This window comes from Diceros bicornis, chromosome 12 (assembly GCF_020826845.1).
Source record: "Diceros bicornis minor isolate mBicDic1 chromosome 12, mDicBic1.mat.cur, whole genome shotgun sequence".
NCBI classification, from domain to species: Eukaryota; Metazoa; Chordata; class Mammalia; order Perissodactyla; family Rhinocerotidae; genus Diceros; species Diceros bicornis.
In genome coordinates this window covers 37,619,249-37,642,919 of record NC_080751.1, presented here as the reverse complement: position 1 = coordinate 37,642,919, position 23,671 = coordinate 37,619,249, and the positions used below count along the sequence as shown (strand labels likewise).

General features: G+C 35.0%; 1 protein-coding gene across 2 annotated transcripts in view; it reads right to left on the bottom strand.

Moving 5' to 3' along the window:
- The window catches only part of FBXO11 (F-box protein 11), a 93,036-nt gene that overhangs the window by 21,262 nt on the left and 48,103 nt on the right, over positions 1-23,671 (bottom strand). Inside the window, exons 2-7 of one of the 2 annotated variants that reach the window (XM_058551289.1) lie at positions 5,003-5,130; positions 4,777-4,858; positions 4,216-4,357; positions 2,523-2,652; positions 1,490-1,573; positions 1,024-1,156 (exon numbers count right to left, since the gene is read on the bottom strand). In XM_058551289.1, coding sequence (XP_058407272.1) covers positions 1,024-1,156; positions 1,490-1,573; positions 2,523-2,652; positions 4,216-4,357; positions 4,777-4,858; positions 5,003-5,130 — 699 coding nt within the window. Of the gene's footprint in view, positions 1-1,023; positions 1,157-1,489; positions 1,574-2,522; positions 2,653-4,215; positions 4,361-4,776; positions 4,859-5,002; positions 5,131-23,671 lie in introns of both variants that reach the window. The other variant, XM_058551287.1, reaches the window with a different exon arrangement.

Genomic DNA, 23,671 nt, shown 5'->3' with positions numbered 1-23,671 from the left:
TATTAAAAAATGGTTTCTGGTGGAAACAAAATCACCACTAGCAGCACCAGAAAAAGAGCCTCAGGGAGAGGAAAGAAAAAGAGAACAATGACTAGGGAGAGAAAGAGAGAAACCTCTTTATCTGAACTGATTTCCAATACTGGCCTTGATTTGGAAAATAATGAAAATCACTAGGCAAACATTTTCTATACCCTCCTCTGCCTTTTCTTTGTGGTGAAAACGGGGAAGGGAAGCAGAAGGGGCAGTAAATGCAAACTTCATTAGCAAGTAATAATTACTAGCTGTCTTAAAATAGTCTCTGTGCTGTATCCTTAAAAAAATCAGAGATAGCACAAATCTTCAAATGACTGATCAGTGCTCAACAAATATTACTTTTTTTTTTTTTTTTTTGTGAGGAGATCAGCCCTGTGCTAACATCCGCCAATCCTCCTCTTTTTTTGCTGAGGAAGACGGCCCTGGGCTAACATCTGTGCCCATCTTCCTCCACTTTATATGGGACGCCGCCACAGCATGGCTTACCAAGCAGTGCGTCGGTGCGCGCCCGGGATCCGAACCAGCGAACCCCGGGCCGCCGCAGCGGAGTGCGCGCACTTAACCGCTTGCGCCACCGGGCCGGCCCCAACAAATATTACTTTTATTCTTAGAAACTTGAGCATAAAAATAGCTTTGAAATAGTACAATATTTAAAAAGTATATTTGTTTCATTGAAAATACAGCAATGAAAACATTAGCATCTTTATTTTCAAATAAAAGATAACACAATATTTTTTTTCCTTAATGAACAAAGTACTGACATCAAGAAATATATACATGTAAAAGAAAAGAAATAGATACATCTATAATTTCTGAACTCTCATGTATCCATTTTCATCATGTAAAATATGCAAGATATTTAATTCCTATTCTTTCCTACCATTAACGTATCATCAAAGTTCACCTAGACTTTTAAAAGTCACTAGCATTTTAAAAACCCATCATGTAAATAAAATGTTAAAATTCTAATGACAATGCATTTCAAAATACCTGCACCAATCATGGTGATTGGAGATTCAATATATATCCATTCATCAGTATATATTCCAGAATGAACAAAGATAAGTCCATCAAAATGAGCTTCTTGTACCCCACCAAGGGCATCTTCAATTGTATCATAATACTAGAAAAAAATAAAAGTGTCAGTGCAGAACTAAAAGACTATTTTTTTTTTTTGAGGAAGATTGGCCCTGTGCTAACATCTGTTGCCAATCTTTCTCTTTTTTCTCCCCAATGCCCCAGTACACAGTTCTGTATCATAGTTGTAGAGTTGTAGTTCTTCTAAGCGGGACGCCACCTCAGCACGGCTCGATGAGCAGTGAGTAGGTCCGCGCCCAGGATCTGAACCAGGGAACCACAGGCCGCCAAAGCGGAATGTGCAAACTTAACCACTATGCCACCAGGCCGGCCCAAGATTACTATTTTAAGTCTTATAAAAATGCAAACAACAACATACCAACATATTTTCTCTTCCTTTGTATCTTGCAGGGTTACTGTAGAAATGCTCAGCAAATCCTGGCTTTACATGTGCACCTTTATACTAAAATGTCAAAATAAACAAACAAACAAATAAATAAATAAAACAAACACTGACTACTTTTTCTTTTCTTTTTTTGCTGAGGAAGATTCACCCTGGGCTAACATCTGTGCCAATTTTCCTTTTTTGTAAGTGGGTCGCCGCCAGAGCATGGCTGCCGATGGGTGGTGTAGGTCTGCACCAGGGAACCAAATCCGGGCTGACAAAGTGGAGTGTGCCAAACTACTAGGCCACAGGGCTGACCCCCAAACACTGACTACTTGTATAAATATTATATTCTAAATTAATTTAGTACTGTATGAACATTTTTTATTAAATATCAAAAACAATTATCAAATATCATATTCCAACTAATTTTCTGTTGCATAGCACAATGTAAAATCTGGAACAGTTTATGGATTCAGTAATATCCAGTAAGAAAGGACAAGGTTTCTCAATCTCAGCACTACTGATATTTTGGGACAGATAATTCTTTGTTGTGGGGGCTGTCCTGTCTAGTGAAGGATGTTTGTTTAGTAGCATCCCTGGCCTGTACCCACTGTATACCAGCAGCACGCTCTTCTCCAGTTGTGACAACCAAAAATGTCTCCAGACATTGCCAAATGTCTGCTGTGGAGCAAAATCAGCCCCAGTTGAGAAGCACTCATAAAGGACCATATGAAAATTAAGCTAAATGTGAAACTCCAAAACAACCACTGAACACTAATAATTGAAATAAAAGTTCAAACAGACCCACAGAAAGTATAACTGCTTTGAGGCTACTGATGCTTACTCCCGCTGTTTAAATTATTAATAGATATGTTAGTAGTGAAAAGAATTATTAAACTTTTTGATGGCTGGCAAATATTCATTGGCTTGAAACCTATTCTTGAGCTTAAATTAATTTCTTAAAAAATAACTTTTATTTACAAATATATAATATAAATCAATATTTTCTATTTATACTTCATACCAACTGCTGGAAACTCTCTTTCCAAGGATTTGGATGTTCATATTCTTCTGGATTAATCTGGTAGAATTTGCCAGGTTCAGGATGCATCATAGGGCGGGTATATTCAAATACTTCCATGTATAATCGTTTCCTGAAGGGGGAAAGGAATTAAAGATTTCTTCGTAAAATGTCCTTTAAACAACTATAAAAATTATTTGAGGCCTCAAAAACTTACAAGAATTGCAAAGAACAGAATTTCAAATATAAAAATCTAGTTTTTAGCTAAAACAATATAACTGCATATGAAAATAGTCTACCCAAAAGAATAAAAAATCTCAATTCTTCAAAATTTGACTGTTCAGTCAGGGGGAAAAAAAAGCCACCCTTATTACAAAAGCCTCATAGAGTTATTATTTAAGAAAATGATTTTCAATAAAATACTTTCAACTTAACTCTTCTTCTACCTTTAGTTCATTTACATCCTACCAAGAACCATCAACTCCTAGAAATGGAGTGATAGTAACTATTATCACTTCCTGTACAAAGCAAAATGTTTCTTATTCTGCTCTTCATTCTCTTTTTCCTTTCTAAAACAAATATAATTTTTTTTCTTAAATTTAAGGTGTCCTTATTTTTTATTTTTATTTTTTGTGAGGAACACCAGCCCTGAGCTAACATCCAATGCCAATCCTCCTCTTTTTTGCTGAGGAAGACTGGCCCTGGGCTAACATCCATGCAGATCTTCCTCTACTTTATATGGGATGCTGCCACAGCATGGCTTAACAAGCAGTGTGTTGGTGCGCGTCTGGGATCCCAACCGGCGAACCCTGGGCCGCCGCAGCGCAGTGTGCATACTTAACCACTTGTGCCACCGGGCTGGCCCCCTAAGGTGCCCTTACTGTTAGCATCATAGAAGTAATACATACAGCTGCTGTAAAGTATAGAAAAGTATAAAGAAAAGAGATAATCTATACTTTCAGTATATTCATTAACGGTTTACTATATTTCCTTCCTTTTCATCTACATAGTTTCATTACAGTTCTAATTATATAGCTTATAAAATTCTGTGTTCTCCTCTTTTCAGAAATTTTTTTAACATAGCATTTTCCCATGTTCTTAAAAGCTCTGTAAAAATCAGTTAATGATTATATCACAACCCTGCAAGAAGACATTACATTGCTTACTTAGTCCACTCCTTTACTGCTGGACATTAGATTATTTTTAATTTCCTCCCACTATTAACTATGCTATTATGAGAAATCTGTACATAAGGCCAAAAAATTTTCAGAAGTGGAACTGCTGGGTCAATGGGCTTGCATATTTTAAGGTTCATGAATACAAATGTCAACATTTTCCAAAAGTGATGCACAAAATTTACATTTTCACTAAACTATAAGATTAAATTAATTAGCTGTTTCAAATTAGACTTAGTTGTTTCTAAAAAGCAAATAAAAAACATTTCCCACAATCACTCAGCTGCTATTAACTGATAAAAAGTACTTTATTGTCTTATAAATACCACCTGGACTGACAACTCACATTTATGATAAACAGATAACTTGGAAGTTATAAGCATTCTAATTTTGTTCTGACTATTTAACTGTAACTAACAACTCACTTTAACTTCCCTACCCTCTTTAGCATTTTCAGCAGTAAATAATATATATATTATATATATTGATATACATACAATAAGAAATAAATTTTCACTTACCATAAAATTGGATCATTAGCAAGCTCACTGAAGCGTTTACACACACAAGCTGCTCTACACAGATCCTGTTCCAGCAAGTAAGAGAAGATTTTTAGAACCACTTCATCTGGCAGTTTCTCCTGAAGATATTGTTCAGCAGGTGCTGCTATAAAGAGATTAACAAACAGAATATAAACAATCTATCATGCTAGCAACAACTTTCTTAAAAAGAGTATAATTTTTCATTTTATCTGATGAATAACTTTTTTTGATGATAATCATTTTATAAGCATTTTGCTTTCATAGATGACAAACATTTATCTTCTTTTATCTTGACTTAACAGGTATTCTTTCTTTATGTACCATTTCAGAAACTGGTTAAAATAAATATATAAAAAGTATTTCTATACAAGAATTAAAGTCAAAGAGGGAGAGGTCAGGGTTCTCATGTTTATTCTACCATAATCACCTTCTCAATCCTAAATGTAACACTTAAACTACATTTAATTTAATTTTTTGGTATCAAAGAAAATTAAAAAAAATTTTTCTGACCCTATTTCTTAGTTTTCCCATAGGGAATACCTGATAGATCTTGTGATTTTCCAGATACTCTTGCGCGTTTTGCACGATGACCAAAGTTCTCTGTAGTTGAAGTTGAGGCACCCTTCAAAAACAAAATGAAAACGAATTAAGCAAATATTTTTGCCATACATAATCATTACTTCTAAAAAATTATGACATTCCCTTTTATGTTTGTTTCATAACAATTCTTTCATTACAAAAAGAAAAGCAGTTACATTTAACTTACCTCCATACTGCTCTTTGTAGGACACGCTGTTCTTTTCGGCAAAAGAGTTTTTCTACGAAGTTGGTATGGACTATTTTGTGCACCAGGACCTGATTCTTCTGCAACCATATCTGCAGGTGCATCATCATCTGTTACAAACAAAAGCAATAAGAAAAATGACACCTATTTTTTTAAAAAAGCTCTATGGATGCAGTAAACTTTTTAAAAACTTCATATATTTTTTTGGGAGGTAGGGGGGAAATACAACTTTTATATAAAATTCCAGCCAACTGGATAACCATCTGAAAGAAATGTTGGATTTCTACTTCGAAATAAATTCCAAAACAGACCAATACCAAAAAAAAAAAAAGGAATAGAATCACTAGGAGAAAACAAAGATTATTTCTTACAATGTTAAAGTGGAGAAGCTCTTTCAAGGTATGACACAAAACTTGGAAGGCATTTAAAAAAAAGGTAAGGAGGATGTTCACCTTTTAGAGTGAGAAGGGTAGCCTGGCAAGTGGTGTCAGAGTCAAAGCAGGGAGAGGAAGGTGTCCATGGAGAGGGACAACTCAGTATAGGGTATCAGATACCAGGTAGAATGAGAAGAGCATCCATGCAAAGGGTAGTCTGGCATAGGGTGTTGGAGCTCCCGTAAGACAGAAGTCTGCATGGGGACAAGGTAGCCTGGAACAGAGAGTAAGAGCCAGAGCAGGGAGAGAAAGACATCGCACTGGAGAGGGTACGCTGGAACTGGAAGACTGGTTACATACAATACAGGGATTGATCAAATAATTAAATAGAATAATGGAAGTCAAGTGTCTGTCAGAGAAGAGAGTTAAAATATAAAAAGAGAAAGCCAGAATACACTCTATGGTGTTAGACTGGAATTAGAGGTATCAATGTGAATGCATGGTTTTTAGTAGATAGACAGATATAGAAATAAATATGGAAGTAAATGTTTGAATGTGTGTGGATATGTGTGTGTATATTCCCTAGTTCTAGCCACTGACAAAGACTGGAAGCAGTGACACTCCAATAGCAATGAGCATGACTAGCATTAGGATCTTAGCTTCTGAATAACATTTTCTTTACACACACACACACACACACACACCTTTTTTTGGTGAGGAAGATGGGCCCTGAGCTACCTGTGCCCATCTGCCTCTATTTTTCTGTATGTAGGACCCCGCCACAGCATGGCTTGATGAGTGGTGTACGTCCGCACCTGGGATCTGAACCCACGAACCTGGGCCGCTGAAGTGGAGCGTGCCGAACTTAACCACTATGCCACTGGGCCAGCCCTGAATAACATTTTCTATAAAAGGAATAAAGGCTCCTTGGAGCAATGGCTGATTCCAGGTCAGGGGAAATATAAGATGAGCTTGGAATATCTTGTGGCAGAAACAAGAAAGTGCTCAAGAGAATGATGAGTACATGGACAAAAGAACACAGAAATCAACCTGAGTGATGAGCCTGAGTGATAACCTACTAGCACAAGTATGTTGGAGCATGAAAACTCATAAGATAAGATAGTAAAGGGATTATAACCCACTGAACGGACAGCAACCCATAAATTCATGCTGCTATAAACAAACGAATGAATAAATTGCAAGTTTGATAAAGGAATGGGATAAGTAAAGTACCTCCCCCACAAAATACTTATTAAGTAGACAGGGAAAAAGAGTAACTTTATAGTAGCAGTGCCAATCAGACACTGCCTTAATCAAGCGATCAAAGTGAACATCATCGTTAATAGGACAAATTGAAACTGTGTGCCACCTAACACACGACAAGATCACCGCATTACTTCTATGATACTGCTGACAAAGATGCATAACCTAAATCTAATTATGAGGAAACATCAGCTAAACCTGAATTTGTTCTAATTTGTTTTAAATTATCCTCAAAATTGTCAGTCACGAAAGTCAAAGAAAGTTTGAGGAATCGTTCCAGACTGAAGGACACTGGGATTGAAGGAGATTGAAGAGATATGGCAACTAAAGCAAGTGTGACTCTGAACTGGATCCTTTTGTTAAAAAGTTGCTATTACGACAATAAGTGAAACTTGAATGGGTGGGGGTCTGAAGATTAGAAGACAGTAATTTGTCAATGTTAACTTTCTGATCTTAATAGCTGTAGTATAGTTATTTAGGAGAATGTCCTTGTTTGTAGGAAATACACATTAAAGTATTAGGAGGTAATAGGACAACAGGTTGGCAACTTATTCTTGAAGGTTCGGGGAAAAAAAATACTTCTTTGTACCGTACTTCTAACTTTTCTAAGTTTGGATTGTTTAAAAAAGAACTAATAAATTTGAGTAATACATACAAATTTAAAAATTCTACTTGGAAAATGAACACTGTAAACACAGTGAAAAGAAACAACACAATTAGGAAAAAATATTTGCAACACATGTCACAAAAAGGTAATTTCCTTATCATATCTGAGTGCCTACAAATCAATATGGAAAAGATCAACAATTCAATAGAAAATTGGGCCAAGGACATGAACAGACAATTCAGAATTAAGGAAAAACAAACCAAATGCTAATAAAAACAATAAGATAAATATTTTTTGTGTGTGAGGAAGATCAGGCCTGAGCTAACATCCGTGCCTCTCTTCCTCTACTTTATATGGGACGCCGCCACAGCATGGCTTGGGCTAACAGCTGTGCCCATCTTCCTCCACTTTATATGGGATGCCGCCACAGCATGGCTTGACAAGCGGTGTGTCAGTGGGCGCCCGGGGTTCCGAACCTGCGAACCCTCAGGCAGCTGAAGCGAAGCGCACCCACTTAACCGCTGTGCCACCGGGCCAGTCCCACAATAAGATTTATATTTTTTTATGTAGCAAATTATCAAAGATCAAAAAGTAAGATCACATACTAATATCATCAGAGGATAATCTGAGAGAATAAAGTTCTTAATTGCTCTAACGAGAGCGATTTGGCAATAGCTGTTATTAGCAATTCCATATCTGGGAATTGATTCTGCAGCTATATTCACATACATGGTCAAAGCAGTATCTACCAAGATATTCATTGCAGTACGCTTTATAATACTGCAGGGTAACAATCAAAATGTTCACCAATAAGGATTCGTTAAACTATGGTATAGCTATACAATAGCTACTATGTAGTCATTACAAAATATAAAGCAGTTGTATATAGACTGATAAGGAACTATCTCCAACGTAAGTATTAAAAACCAAAAGATACAGAACAATGTGTTTAGTATATGTGTACGTGTTTTAAGGTTATACATACATATGCTTATATATGCATATTAAGCTCCATGATGGCAGGGAGCCAACTTGAAGAGGATCCCACTGGCCAAAGATGGGACAATCTGATAATCAGTAAGAATAACTGAAATGAACTGAAAGAAACATATTTAAATCCATGAGTTTATATGATATTTAAAAAAAAAAAAAGGTTACTTTGAAAGATGCTAGTGAAAACCAACTCATCGTTTTGAAAATTGGTGAATAATGGGAAATAATTAAACATTTATTCTTCCTCTCTTACATAACATGAACCACCAGGTAACCAAGTATTAGATTGAGGGGAACAATCCAGCAATAAAGGAAGAAGAAATAATAAAAATTTGCCATCTCTGAAGAGTTAATGATTTAACCATTGAGTATCAATAGTTCCTAATATCACAAAAAGAAAAACAACCAGACATTATATATCTCCTAAAGAAAGAACACACCACCCACCTACGAAGTTTTGCCAAGAACATCAAATCTGAATGTGATCAAACCTGTAAGCAACTCTGAAAGGTCAAACTATACCAGTTTCTTCAACAAATAAATTGCATGGGAAAAACAGTGGGGAAAAAATAATCAAACTAAAGCTTACTGTTTAAGAACGTACACTTCAGTATTAAAATTATAAAGAAAAAAGCCAGAAAATAATTACTATAAAAATACTTTTTGTGGGGAAGAAAGCGGGTTATGACTGGAATGAGGCACATAAAAGGGTTCTGCAAAGGCTGGCAAAGTTCTATTTCTTGACCTGTTGGTATTACAATACCAACATTAATAATAATTCAATGCCTTAATAATAATTCAATAAGCTACATATTTGTTTTATATGAGTTTCTCTACCTCTATATTTTATAATAAAGGTGTTTTTAAAAGGTGGGGGGGATGTAACAGTGTAATTTTTTTTTTTTCATGAGGAAGATCAGCCCCGAGCTAACATCCACACTAATCCTCCTCTTTTTGCTGAGGAAGACCGGCTCTGAGCTAACATCTATTGCCAATTCTCCCCTTTTTTTTTCCCCCCAAAGCCCCAGTAGATAGTTGTACGTCATAGCTGCACATCTTTCTAGTTGTTCTATGTGGGACACGGCCTCAGCATGGCCAGAGAAGCGGTGCCTCGGTGCGCGCCTGGGATCCGAACCCGGGCCGCCAGTAGCGGAGCACGCGCACTTAACCGCTAAGCCACGGGGCCGGCCCATAACAGCGTAATAATAAAAAAACAGGTTTTTCCAACAGCAGACCTTGGGCAAATTAACATTTCTATGCCTGAATTTTTATCATCTATTAAAGATGATAATGGTATCTTATAACTCATAGGACTGCTAAAAGGATTTAAACAAAATTACATATGCAAAACAGTAGTATGCCTGGCTCATATTAAGTATTCAATAAATATTTTAGCTACTATTATTTCATTTACATATTATTCTATTAACATCACTTTCAAATGAATTTGGAAAACCAAGTAAATTTTCTCTGTACTGCACTATAGTCAGAAAATACAGTCAGTGTGATATGCCTGGGTATTTTGTGAAGTCATCCCTTTTTAGTTTAATATGTAGTTAATTTCCATAGACGTTTCATGTGTGCTTGAAAGGAACATCTACAGTCTATCTTTTAGAGTAAATGCATCTAAAAGATCAAGTTTGTTAACTGTGGTGTTAAATTTTTGTTGAGGTGGTAGTAGTGGTGGTCTGATTTATCTATTGGCTTCTGAAGTAAATGTGCTAAAATCTCTAAACATATCTGTAAGTAGTCCATTTATTTTTAGCATGTACATTTTTGCTTTATATACTTCGAGAAAATGTTATTTGGACATACAGATCCAAGATTATTACTTCTTCCTAGTGAATTACTTATTTCATCACTATGCAATGGCTCTCTTTATCCTTAATAATGCTTTTTGCCTTAAAAATCTACTTTTGCCTGATAATATTTCCCTAACAGACTTTGATTTTTTTTTTTTATATCATCCTAGTATTTTTTCAACCCTACATTTTCAACTTTTTACTTTTGGGTCATTACATTTTAGATTTAGGTCTCTTTAACCATTTATTGTTAAGATTTTCTTTCCTTTTCAGCCAAAGCAAGAGTATCTGTCTAATCTGCTATTTAACCCACCTAAAGCCAATTTCCATGATTACATTTTTAATTTCTGAAAGTTGATTTGGTTTTTCAAGTCTTCTTGTTTCTTTTTCATACTAGCCTGTTCCTTTTTTTAATCCTTTTCATCATTATACACACATTTTTTATTCTTTTAGATTGTTCTATCGTTGGGCACTTTTTAAAATCTGTGCACAATTAGGGAAGTTGTTTCAGGTTCTAGGTGGCATGCCTGAGTCTTAGTGCTAGCTCTATTTTGAAAGGGCCCAAGGCCACATCTCCTAATCCAAATATGTGCACTAAAATTCCACCCCAGATTCCTTAGGACATATATCTAGGACTAAAAAATGTCCCTGTGCTATTTTATATAGCAGCACCAGCTCCCACTTACTGCTCTGATTTCTCTCATTTCTGGCACCTAGGAATTTCTTTCTCTTCTTTCCTTCCTTAGAGTTTAGCTGTACATTTAGTTTTATGTTACATTTCTACATGTTTGTAGTGTGTATGCACGTGGGGGTGATACCTCTATCAGCTTGGTTTATCATGCGGCTAGTAGTCAATTTCTACAACACTCAGAAGTATATTCTCAAACTTTTTATCCTATACAACCCTCTCTCTCATTACACTCCCACTCCTGTTTAAAATCTATAGATCTTATTATTACCGATATCCACCTACCCACCCCACCCCGCCGCCGTCCTTCTTTCCTTCTCACTGCCAACACAGCCAATATTAAAGACTGAAAAGTAAGGAATTCAGAGGTAACAACAGGAAACAAAAAGTGATGGTTAATTCAGCTGCAACCTGAAGTTCCCACTAAAGAAACACATGAAGCTACATGATTTGAATCATGTAATGCCATATAGTAACCTCAATTTCCCCTTTGTAAATACTGTCCTGTTCTAAAGCACTCAAAGCTCAGTTCTAAAAGAACTGTATTAAACTCTTATTTATGCTGAGGTAAAGAATCTGTGCTAAATTTCTATATAGTTCTCATAATAAATTATCACTGACTGTTCTGAAAATCAGGCACAGTGCCAGAAGGTATTTACAAAGAGGTCATTCTGAAAAGATCACTTGGCTACTATTATAAAAAGAAGCAAGGAAGACAGCTTTAAAAAAACCCAAAAAACACGTCTAGCCATTAGTGTTCTTTTCATCTTCTGAACTCCTGTAGAACTGTAGATATACCATATATTCTTTACCATATCATAGCTGCCTTCCGTTATTTACTTTTTTGGTATATGCCATATTTTCCTAATAAAACTATAAGCTCTGAGGGCAAGGCCCCTCTTTTATATTTTTCCTCAGTGTTTAGCTCAGTACCAATAAATGTTGATTCTCATCTATGGAGAACCCTTTAATTTTACTCAATTCAAGGGTTTTTTCCCAGATACCATCACTAGTGGTAGGCTATGATGACCTTACATACTACTTTACAGAAAATAAAAACCTAGACAGGAACTGCTTCACTTCTTCCTACCTTCTACTCCACGAACTCCATTTATATGCATATCTATTATTTTTTGTTCCCTTCTGAAACTATGGAGAAGTATTCCGCAAGATAGATTAGGCACATATAAAGCAAACAAAAAATATCTATTAAATAAATAAATGAAACAATAATGTGAATAATTCATCGTTGCTGCCAAACTGGCTCCAATATAAGAACCAAGAAATCATGAAAGATTAGTTATAGTTTTGTTCCAACAACAAAGTCTAAAAACAAGACCTCAAAATAATATTTTGTTAAAAAAATTTTAACTTTATAGCTTTCACTTTTGCATCTAATATTAGAATGCCAACATATGGATGTCAAGCTGTAATCTAAGACTAATAAAAAATAATTCTTAATACCAAAAATGTTCAATTTCTATCATAACTTACAGAAAACTTAACTTACAGAAAACTTAATTTTCAATTAGAAAAAATGGCTCGACCACAGATGTCCAAAAGAAACAGAATGTGATCCATATATGCAATTTTTAATGTTCTAGTAGCTATACTAAAAAAAAAATCAGTGAAATTAATTTTAATATAATTTTTAATCCACTATATCTAAAATTTATCATTTCAACATGTAATCAATATAAAATTGAGGTATTTCTTTTTTTCATACTAAATCTTTGAAACCAGTAAGTATTTTTAACACAGCATGTCTCAAATTTAGACAAGCCATATTTCAAGTGCTCAATAGCCACATGTGGCTAGTGGCTACCCAAATTGGACTGTATATACAAACACACACACACACACCCTTTTTAAACCCTTATCAATCCTCTTAAAGGATAAAAAGTTAGTACCATGAAATTTAAAGGGATGCTACATGCACATACATAATATCAAAATTTATTTTATAATTTTTAGACTTTACTACCAGTTCTATATAAATATACTTGAGTCTTCACTATTAATAGTAACTACAGAGAAAAGTAAAGGATTCTGGAAAATAAGCATGCTTCTTTACCTGAAAAATTATCTTTGAAATCTTTGATATTAAATAGCATTGAAAACTTATATTAGGATTCATTTCAACAAAAGAAGAGAACTAAGTCTATACATTCTGGGGTAGCAGAATACCTTAATTTTTACATACTTTTACAAATGTCTTAAAGATTTACAAAAAACTATACTATACACTATACAATAGTATAGTGTATAGTGTAAAGTCTGTACACTTTAGGTTATAGACTAAGCAAAAGTTAAAGGGTAGTTTATGGAATTTAATTTACAGAACTCCCCCCCCCCCCAATACCATACATATTCCACATTACTTACCCCATAGCCACAGATCAGACTGGAAACTTAGGCAAATCTGTGCTAGTGACTGTGTGTTTAGAAACAGCTCCCAGTCTCACCATGTAAAAGAACCACACTTGACAACTGTTTCTAACACAGTTGGGAACTACCACAGCTTTTTTCCAACTACTAAAAAAAAAATCCACGAATAAACTGAAATCAAGACAAAATTTATTTTAAATGCTTTTTAATTTAAATATTTTACTTAAAATTTAAATATTTTACTTAAAAATTTACTTAAATATTTTAAGGTAGGGAGTTCAGAAGTTAAGTCATTATAAAAAACTGGTTCTTAAAAACCTGACTTGCTGTAATTAGATGTTTCTAATTATATTTTATATATAGTTACAAACTTTAAAAACTTAATTATTCAAGATACTGTTATATACTTCAATTAATGTACTCTGTTATTACTTATACACACATGCACACAAACACACACATATATATTTCTGCTAATTTTTCACCACAACATGAACTATAGGGATTATCTAAGATGGTCAAAGAAAATATATTTACACTTAGACCACTGAATAATAATCTTCAGAAGGCACATCTTTGATATTAAAAAAACTACTGAAAAGTCAAAGGAGGCTTCATTTCAACACAAGAAATTTAGACCAATTCATTCTAAACTGCCTAACACAATGTGTGTTCAACAAAAATTTACTGAATGAGCGAAGAATAAATGAATAAATATGCCATGCGCTGTGTGAAGCACTGGTGAAAGAGCAACTAGTAATTCTTCTTGGAATGTTTGGTAGAATTCACTAGTGAAGCCATCCGCTTCTGGACTTTTGTTTGTTGGGAGGTTTTTGATTACTGATTCCATCTCCTTACTAGTAATTGGTCTGTTCAGATTTTCTATTTCATCATGATTCTGTCTTGGTAGGTTTTTATCCATTTCTTCTAGGTTGTCCCATTTGTTGGTGTATAATTGTTCACAGTAGTCTCTTATGATCCTTTGCATTTCTGTAGTATCAGTTGTAACATCCCTTCTTTCACTTGTGATTTTATTTATTTGAGTCCTCTTTCATTTTTTTGGTGAGTCTAGCTAAAGGTTTGTCAATTTTGTTTATATTTTCAAAGAACCAGCTCTTATTTTCATTGATCTTTTCTATTGTCTTTTTAGTCTCTGTATCACTTGCTTCTACTCTAATCTTTGTTATTTCCTTTCTTCTATTAACTCTGGGCTTCGTTTGTTCTTCTTTTTCTAGTTCCTTGAGGTGTAAAGTTAGGTTGTTCATTTGACTTTTCTTGTTTCTTGAGGTAGGCAGTTATCACTATGGACTTTTCTCTTAGAATTGCTTTTGCCGCAGCCCCTAAATTTTGGTATGTTACATTTCCATTTTCATTTGTTTCAAGGTATTTTTTGATTTCTCTTTTGATTTCTTATTTGACCCACTGGTTGTTCAGTGGCATGTTGTTTAATTTCCACATATTTGTGAATTTTCCAGTTTTCTTCATGTAATTAATTTCTAGTTTCATACCATTGTGGTTGAAAAAGATGCTTGATATGATTTCAATCCCCTTGAATTTATTAACACATGTTTTGTGGCTAAAATATGATATATCTTGGAAAATAAATCTCTTGTAGGCAGCATATTGATGGGTCTTGCTTTTTTTTTTATGACGGGTTCTTGGCTTTTTTAATTGATCGGTTCTCATTTTTATGTTCTACTAAACATTCAAAGAAGAATAATATCAATCCTTCTCAAACTCTTCCAAAAAATATAAGAGGAAGGAACTCTTTCAAACTCATTTTATGAGGCGAGCATTATTACTCTGATACCAAAACCAGACAAGGATGCCTCAAGAAAGAAGAATTACAGGCTAACACCCCTGATGAACACAGATGCAAAAATCCTCAACAAAATATTAGCAAACCAAATTCAACAATACATTAAAACAATCACACACCATGATCAAGTGGGATTTATTCCAGGGATGCAAGGATGGTTCAACACCTGCATATCAGTCAATGTGATTCACAATATTAACAAAATGAAGGATAAAAATCATACAATCATCTCAATAGATGGAGAAAAGCATTTGACAAAATTCAACATCCATTTATGATAAAAATTCTCAACAAAGTGGGTATAGAGGGAATGTACCTCAACTTAATAAAGGCCATATATGACAAGCCCACAGCTAACATCATACTCGACAGTGAAAAGCTGAAAGCTTTTCCTCTTAAGATCAGGAGCAAGACAAGGATGTCCACTCTTGCCCCTTTTATTCAACATAGTATTGCAAGTCAGGGCTAGAGCAATCAGGCAAGAAAAAGAAATAAAAGGCATCCAAATTGGAAAGGAAGAAGTAAAACTGTCACTATTTGCAGATGACATGATATTATATATAGAAAACCCTAAAGACTCCATCAAAAAACTGTTAGAACTAATAAATGAATTCAGGAAAGTTGCAGGATATGAAATCAATACACAAAAATCTGTTGTGTTTCTATACACTAAGAATAAACTATCAGAAAAGAGAAATTAAAACAATCCCATTTACAACTGCATTAAAAAGAATAAAATACCTAAGAATAAACTTAAGCAAAAAGGTGAAAGAACTGTATATGGAAAACTACAAGACATTAATGGAAGAAACTGAAGAAGACAGAAATAAATGGAAAGATATTCCATGCTCATAGATTGGAAGAATTAATATTGTTAAAATGTCTGTACTACCCAAAGCAATCTACAGACTCAATGTAACCCCTATCAAAATTTCAATGGCATTTTTCACAGAAATAGAACAAACAATCCTAAAATTTGTATGGAACCATAAAAGACCCCAAATAGCCAAAGCAATCTTGAGAAAGAAGAACAAAGTTGGCGGCATCATGCTCCCTGACTTCAAACTATATTACAAAGCTATAGTAATTAAAACAGTATGGTATTGGCATAAAAACACACACACAGATCAGTGGAACAGAACAGAGTGCCCAGAAATAAACCCACATATAGATAGTCAATTAATTTGGAAAAAAAGGAGCCAAGAATATACAATGGACAAAGAACAGTCTCTTTGATAAATGGTGCTATGAAAATTGGACAGCCACATGCAAAAGAATGAAACTGGACCACTATCTTACACCATACACAAAAATTAACTCAAAATGGACTAAGTCGTGAATGTGAGACCTAAAACCACAAAACTCCTAGAAGAAAATAGAGGCAGTGAGCTCCTTGACATAGAGCTTAGTGATTTTTTTTTTTTTTTTTTGTAAGATTAGCCCTGAGCTAACATCTGTTGCCAATCCTCCTCTTTTTGCTGAGGAAGATTGGCCCTGGGCTAACATCTGTGCCCATCTTCCTCTACTTTTTATGGGATGCTGCCACAGCATGGCTTGACAAGCAATGTGTTGGTCCATGCCCAGGATTCGAACCTGCGAACCCTGGGCCACCAAAGTGGAGTGTGTAAACTTAACTGCTATGCCACCGGACTGACCCCCTTAGGGATGATTTTTTGAATCTGACATCAAAAGCAAAAGCAACAAAACCAAAAATAAACAAGTGAGACTATCAAATTAAAAAGATGCACAGCAAAGGAAACCATCAACAAAATGAAAAGGCAACTTATTGAATGGGAGAAAATACTTGCAAATCATATATCTGATAAGGAGCTAATGTCCAAAATACATAAAGAACTCATACAACTCAATAGCAAAAAAGCTCAAACAATTAAATTAAAAAATGGGCAGAAGATCCAAACAGACGTTTTTCCAAAGAAGACATACGGATGGCCAAAAGGTACATGAACAGATGCTCTAGATCATTAATCATCAGAGAAATGCAAATCAAAACCACAATGAGATACCACCTCATACCTGTTAGAATGGCTATTATCAAAAAGACTAGAAATAACAAGTGTTGGTGAGGATGTGGAGAAAAGTGAACCTTTGTCCACTGTTAGTGGGAACGTAAATTGGTGCAGCCACTATGGAAAACTGTAAGGAGGTTGCTCAAAAAATTAAAAATAGAATGACATGGATGGATCTCGAGGGTATTATGCTAAGTGAAATAAGTCAGACAGAGAAAGACAAATAGTGTAGGATCTCTCTTATATGTGGAATCTAAAAAGGAATAAATAAATAATCCCAAGCTCACTGATACAGAGAACAGATTGGTTGCCAGAGGCAGGCAGTGGGGGCTGAGCGATATGGGTGAACAGTTTTTGTCGTTTTTTAGTTTAAATAAATTAAATTAAAAAAATAAAAGAAAATATTTTAATTAAAAAAAAAAGAAAAGAAAAGAAAATGGACCCAAAGAAAGTAGCTCCAAAGTTGTTGGCAACCATAAAAAAAAAACAAACAAAAACAGAGCAACCAAACAGAATATTGTACTTGCCCTCCAAGAGCTTAGGAGAGACAGAGACAACTAAACAGGCAATAATTATAATAGAGTATTCACATGCTGTAATAGGGATAACCAGATAGTACTATGGGAACACACAAGAACATCTAATCCAACCTTATATGATGCTTTGGTATGATGTTGGGGTATTAGTGAAGGTTTCTTGAAGGAAGTCCAAGCTGAGATAACTGGGAGTTACTCAACCAGAAGGAATAGTGTGTGTGATGACCTGAAGGTGCTCACCTCTGGCAAAGGTCTCAAGGAACTGCAAGTTGTTCTGTATGGCTGAATCATGTAGCAGACGCCAGATTACAAAAAGTGCTATAAAAACTTTAAAGAATATACATTTTATCTTGAAGGCCAAGGATAGCCACTAAATGTTTTATATAGAACAGTGTGACATGTTCTGATTTGTGTTTTAGGAAGATTACCTGAACAATGTAAAAACAATTGGAAGTGGATGGCTCTGGTGGTGGGAGACCACTTAGGAGGCTATGGCAGTAATAGAACGGAGAGATGAATATGGCTTGAACAATGGTAATAAAAATGGAAGAACTCAATAGATTTGAGATATATTCATAAGGTAAACTGATAAAACTTGGTGACTGAATGAATATGGATGTGGTGGAGAAGAGGATGGAGCCAGGAATAATATTAATTTGGGCAATCCAATGGATGGTAGTGCCATGTAATAAGGCAGGGACTTGTGCAGGTAAGGCAGGGATGGGGAGGGGGAAAAAAAGACAAGCTCAGGTTTGGATTTTGAGTTTTGAGGTATCTGTGGGACATTCAAGTGGAGATTCTCAACAAAACTAAATATATGAATCTCAAGCTCCAGTGAGGGATTTGCGTTGGAAATAAAGAATTAGAGAATTCTGTCACTCTGAAAATATACTACGGTAGGACTGGAGAGTTAGAAAGTATAGATTAGCTATCATTATTTACATGTGGCACACTACTGATGTTTCATAGTAGATGCGCCATCCAACTCTTGAGAAATAGTTATGTAATATAAAGTGAATTGTTATCTACTGATGTCAAAATTATCAATACTGTATATAAAAAAAGTCTGTGGGTCCCAGAACCGACAAGAATTCATAACTCTAGCTTGATGAAAAACATAAGAAAATATCCAACTGACAACTACTAATTCAAGGATTAATATCCTTTGGGAATAGTTTAGCTTTATTTTCATTCTTTTCTGTTACATATCACATTCTGTTCTCCTAAGACATTTTCTCCTATCGCTTTCAGGAAAAAGAGAAGTATATAACAGCCCCACCCCAAAATGGAACATCTTAGAATTCTGTCTTCTATTCTCATATTTTTACCTCCAGTTTTGCATTTTCAATATTTCCTAAAGTGACAAAATTCACAAAATATAATCACTTTTCTATTTTATCAAACAAGAAAAAATTATTTTTAAAGCCAGTAACTTTCATAAATTTTAAGTATTTTTAAGTTCAATGGGACAACAATGTAATTCAAAAGGAGCATTCAAAGTAGAAGCTAATACGATCAGAGTATCAAGTGCAGCATTAATTCAAGATCAGAATGACCATGGGCCCAAATCAACAATTCAGACAAACCTAATTTTAGGCTAACTTAAGATTCATATAAGGCAGCAATTAAAAGATGTTCATTTTCATCTAATATTTGATAGTCACTATGAATATAAAGATCTGTTATAGAGGGACTCAATCTGGTAGGGAAGCTAGACATGTAAACAAATAATTGAAGCAATATAATAAGTGCTATATTAAAGGCACACACAAGGTGTTAGGAAAGTATAAAACAGGACACACACACAATCATAATATGTACTCAACTTAAAAGAAAACAATTCAGCCTGTCCCTAGTTTTATTTTCACACTAAACTTAGAAATTTTTAGAAATGCCTTTTATTAGTTTAGTTTTATGGGGAAGGAAGAGCCAAGACCAGGAGAGTAAAGTATGAAGATCAAAACGAGAATAAGCCTATACTATATTTTTACAAGCATTAAATGCTTAACCTTCGTTGTGAATTCACGCAAGAAACTACTTTTAAGAAGGAAAATGGACCTCAAAAGAAAGGGGGGTCGTGCTGAGCATGATCAGTTCTCTTTCTTTCACAGTTCCATAGTTAGACCATAATTTCTGGGACTGCAGGATTTCTAGTAATGTTTTACAGATCAAAAGATCACTTGACAGGAAAGCTACTATTAGCCTGTTTTACTGATGGGGCACCTGAGGCCCATTAGAGGTCAGTGAAATGCTGAAGGTTAAAAAAGCTAGTAAGTGGTGGCAAAATAATTTTTTGGTCAATGAACTTCAAGTACAATGTTTTTATTTATTTATTTTCACTAAAAGTAAAGTGGATGTCTTAAAAAAGTTGATTATATAATCAAATGAATGATGATGATGATAATGATAGTAATTGGATATACTACTGGTGTACCTAACACTGAAAACTTACAAGTGCAGGCACTACTGTTTCAAGTGTTTTATATACGTATTAACTCATTGAATCCTTATATCAACTCTATGAGGAACATATTATTATTATTTTCTAGATAAAGAAACTTGGCACAGAGGTTAAGCATCTTGCCCAAGGCCACACATATTAAGTAGCCAAGGCAGAATTTGAATTCAGTCTAGCGCCCTAGCCCTATAATCATAACCACTGTGCTATCTAAATACAAATTAGTCTTGTTAAATACTATTGGATATACTTATTACTAGGAGTATATTAGCATATAAAAGAATACCATGAAATGGAACATATACTTTTGGAAATATTTAAAGAATTTTTAAAAAATCAAATCATACTTTTTCATGTTTTATTTTATTCAAAATGTTAATGAGTTAACATTTTATACAAAAACACCACAATAGATATACATCAGACCCTTTATTTTCATAACAGGTATCTCCTCAGATCTTTTTGTATTGTGAATATTAATATTTGGAGATAGTACAGCACAACAAATCTAGAAAGATTGGCTCTTGGTTAGAATCTTGGCTTAGTAGCTGTGCAATCTTGGACAAGTTCCTTAATCTGTCTGATTTTCAGTTCATCTATAAAATGGAGATAATAATGGTGCTTACCTCATAAAATTGTTGTGAAAATTAATACTTAATACAGTACCCGGCAGAGACAACATTCCAACATTAGCTATTATCGTAACTGAGATGGGATGCTGAAAGTTAACCATGGTGTACTCAAAATATATTTCAAATTCCAGCTAGAGGTCCTTTTTTTTGTATTACCCAATTCAATCTTCAAACAAAAAACCTCAATGAAATAGAAATAATGATTCCTATCACAGAATACTACTCTTGAGTGTTTAGAACAGTTCTTGAATAGCAGAAAATAAAGTGTGAAATCCACACTTTATTGTGAAACTAAATTGTGAAATCCACAAATGCCAAGGGCTGACCACAGATAAAAATGAATACTGTCCTCTTTATTTTTATTTTTTTATTTTTTGTGAGGAAGATCAGCCCTGAGCTAACATCCGTGCTAATCCTCCTCTTTCTGCTGAGGAAGACCAGCTCTGAGCTAACATCTATTGCCAATCCTCCTCCTTTCCCCGCCCCCGCCAAAGCCCCAGTAGATAGTTGTATGTCATAGCTGCACATCCTTCTAGTTGCTGTATGTGGGACGCGGCCTCAGCATGGCCGGAGAAGTGGTGCGTCGGTGCGCTCCAAGGATCCGAACCCGGGCTGCCAGTAGCAGAGCGCGCGCACTTAACCGCCAAGCCATGGGGCCGGCCCAATACTGTCCTCTTTAAAATATCAGTAGTCATTTGGAAGGGTATAAAATTATTCCAATGACCCTGCCACAATTCAAAGTATGTGTCACATTAATTTTTTTTCTAATTATAAAAATACGTTCACTTAGAAAATGTGAATAAAGAAAAACACCAAAGAAAAAAAAGCCACTCAAAATCCCATCACTTCCAGTTTATTACCATTAATATTTTAGAATATTCTTCTAGCTATTTTTCTCTATACAAATTATATAACTTAATTGAATCACTGTATGCACTGCTTTATATCTTGCTTTTTCATTTTCATTGTATCATGAATATGAAATATGTTCATGACAGAGGTCATGAACTTTTTTCTGCAACATGATTTTCAATGGCAACAGAATATAAATGTTCCATGATTTATTTAATCAGTATCTTGTTGTTAAATTTATTTAACCACTTCTTTCTTATTAAAGTTTCCATTTTTCTTCTCGGCCAGATTTGTGAACTCTTTCTATCATGACAAAAATTTACTCTTTCAGGACAGATACGATTTTTGACATTAGCTTTATGTCATTCAGTCAAATAAAGTGACATATCAAGCTAGAAAGTAATGATAAGTATTAAATAATAGTTAAATAAACAGATATTTATTACAGCATCTATTATGAAGCAGGCACAGCATCAACAAATATTATCTCATTTAATCATTACTACCACCCTATAAAGTTGATGCTATTAATCCCATTTTACCAACGTGGAAACTGAGGTTTAGAGAGATTAACTTTCTAGAAGTCAAACAGCTAGTAAGTGGCAGGGCTGGGACTTGATTTAGGAACCCAGTCTTAACTTCTATTCCACACTGCTTCCCTAACAACAACAACAAAATCAACAACACAACCAACAACAATAATAATCTGCAGCTAACATATTATCAATGTGCCAGGCACTGTGATCATTATTTTACATATATTATCCCTATACGCCTATAAAGAAGACCTACTGATTATTAGTCCAACTTGTCTATTCTGTTCCCAGGATATATTTATATCTATCTATATCTCCATGCCTTTATTTTATTTATTTTTTTTGTGAGGAAGATCAGCCCTGAGCTAACATCCATGCTAATCCTCCTCTTTTTGCTGAGGAAGACCGGCTCTGAGCTAACATCTACTGCCAATCCTCCTCCTTTTTTTTTTTCCCTGAAGCCCCAGTAGATAGTTTCATGTCATAGTTGCACATCCTTCTAGTTGCTGTATGTGGGTCGCGGCCTCAGCATGGCCGGAGAAGTGGTGCGTCGGTGCGCCCCAAGGATCCGAACCCGGGCTGCCAGCAGCAGAGCGCGCACACTTAACCGCTAAGCCACAGGGCCGGCCCTCCATGCCTTTATTCACTGTGGTCTTCAGTGCTTACAATATCCATCTCCTTTCTCTCTACATATATAAGGTTATAATTCAGTGTTCTGTCAAGTCCCGCGTTCTCTATAAAGCCTTTCCCAACTTTCCCATCTCAGATTGCTTTCTAACTGCAACCTGTAAAAAGTCAAATCAAGTGTAGAGTATTAGAAAGAAAACTCTACCCAGCTGTATGACTTTGTACAAGCCAATTAACCTCTCCATATCTCAATTCTGTGCCTACAAAATGAGAGGGATGGACTAGACCAGCAGTCCTCAAACCTTAGCATGCATCAGAATCATGTGGAGATCTTGTTAAAACACTGCTAAGCTCCACCACCAGTGTTTCTGAATCAGAAAGGGGGCAGAGGGAGTGATAATCGACACTGCTAACAAGTTTCCACGTATGCTGCTGCTGGGCCAGGGATCACACTTAGAGAACCACTGGAGCTTAACAAAGAAAAGTCCTGAAATGCCAAGGTAAAGGGTTTGGTCTTTATTCTGTAACAAAAAACCTTAAAATTTTGTATCAGTGCCATAGCATTTATTAAACCTTTTGTTAAGAGGTGGCTTAGGCAGCAATGTATATAAAGAAACTAGGGCACAATAAAAAGACTCCTTCAATAACTGCAACAAACCAGAAAGCCCTGGATTAGGGTGATGGTAGTAAAAACAGGAGAAAAACAAAAAAAGCCCCAGAACATTATGGTTGGCACTCTTCCCTGCTAATGTTTGTGCCATTATCCACTGGAAAGCTACATGTATACATACTACTATTACCTATAAAACACAATGTGAAATCAGGAATCACTTTCCGGTATACTGAAATCACTATGATATCATTGTTAGGAATCTAATGTTCAAGTTACTTTCTTAGTATTTCAACTTTAAACTTTTAAAAATAACAACCTGGGGGAAAATGGCAGGGTAGGTAGACTCATTTTATGTCCAAAACTCCTTTACATTATTAGTAAGGAAATAAAAGGATATAAACCCCTACAACAAAGAGAACAGGATAAAGCCATCGTT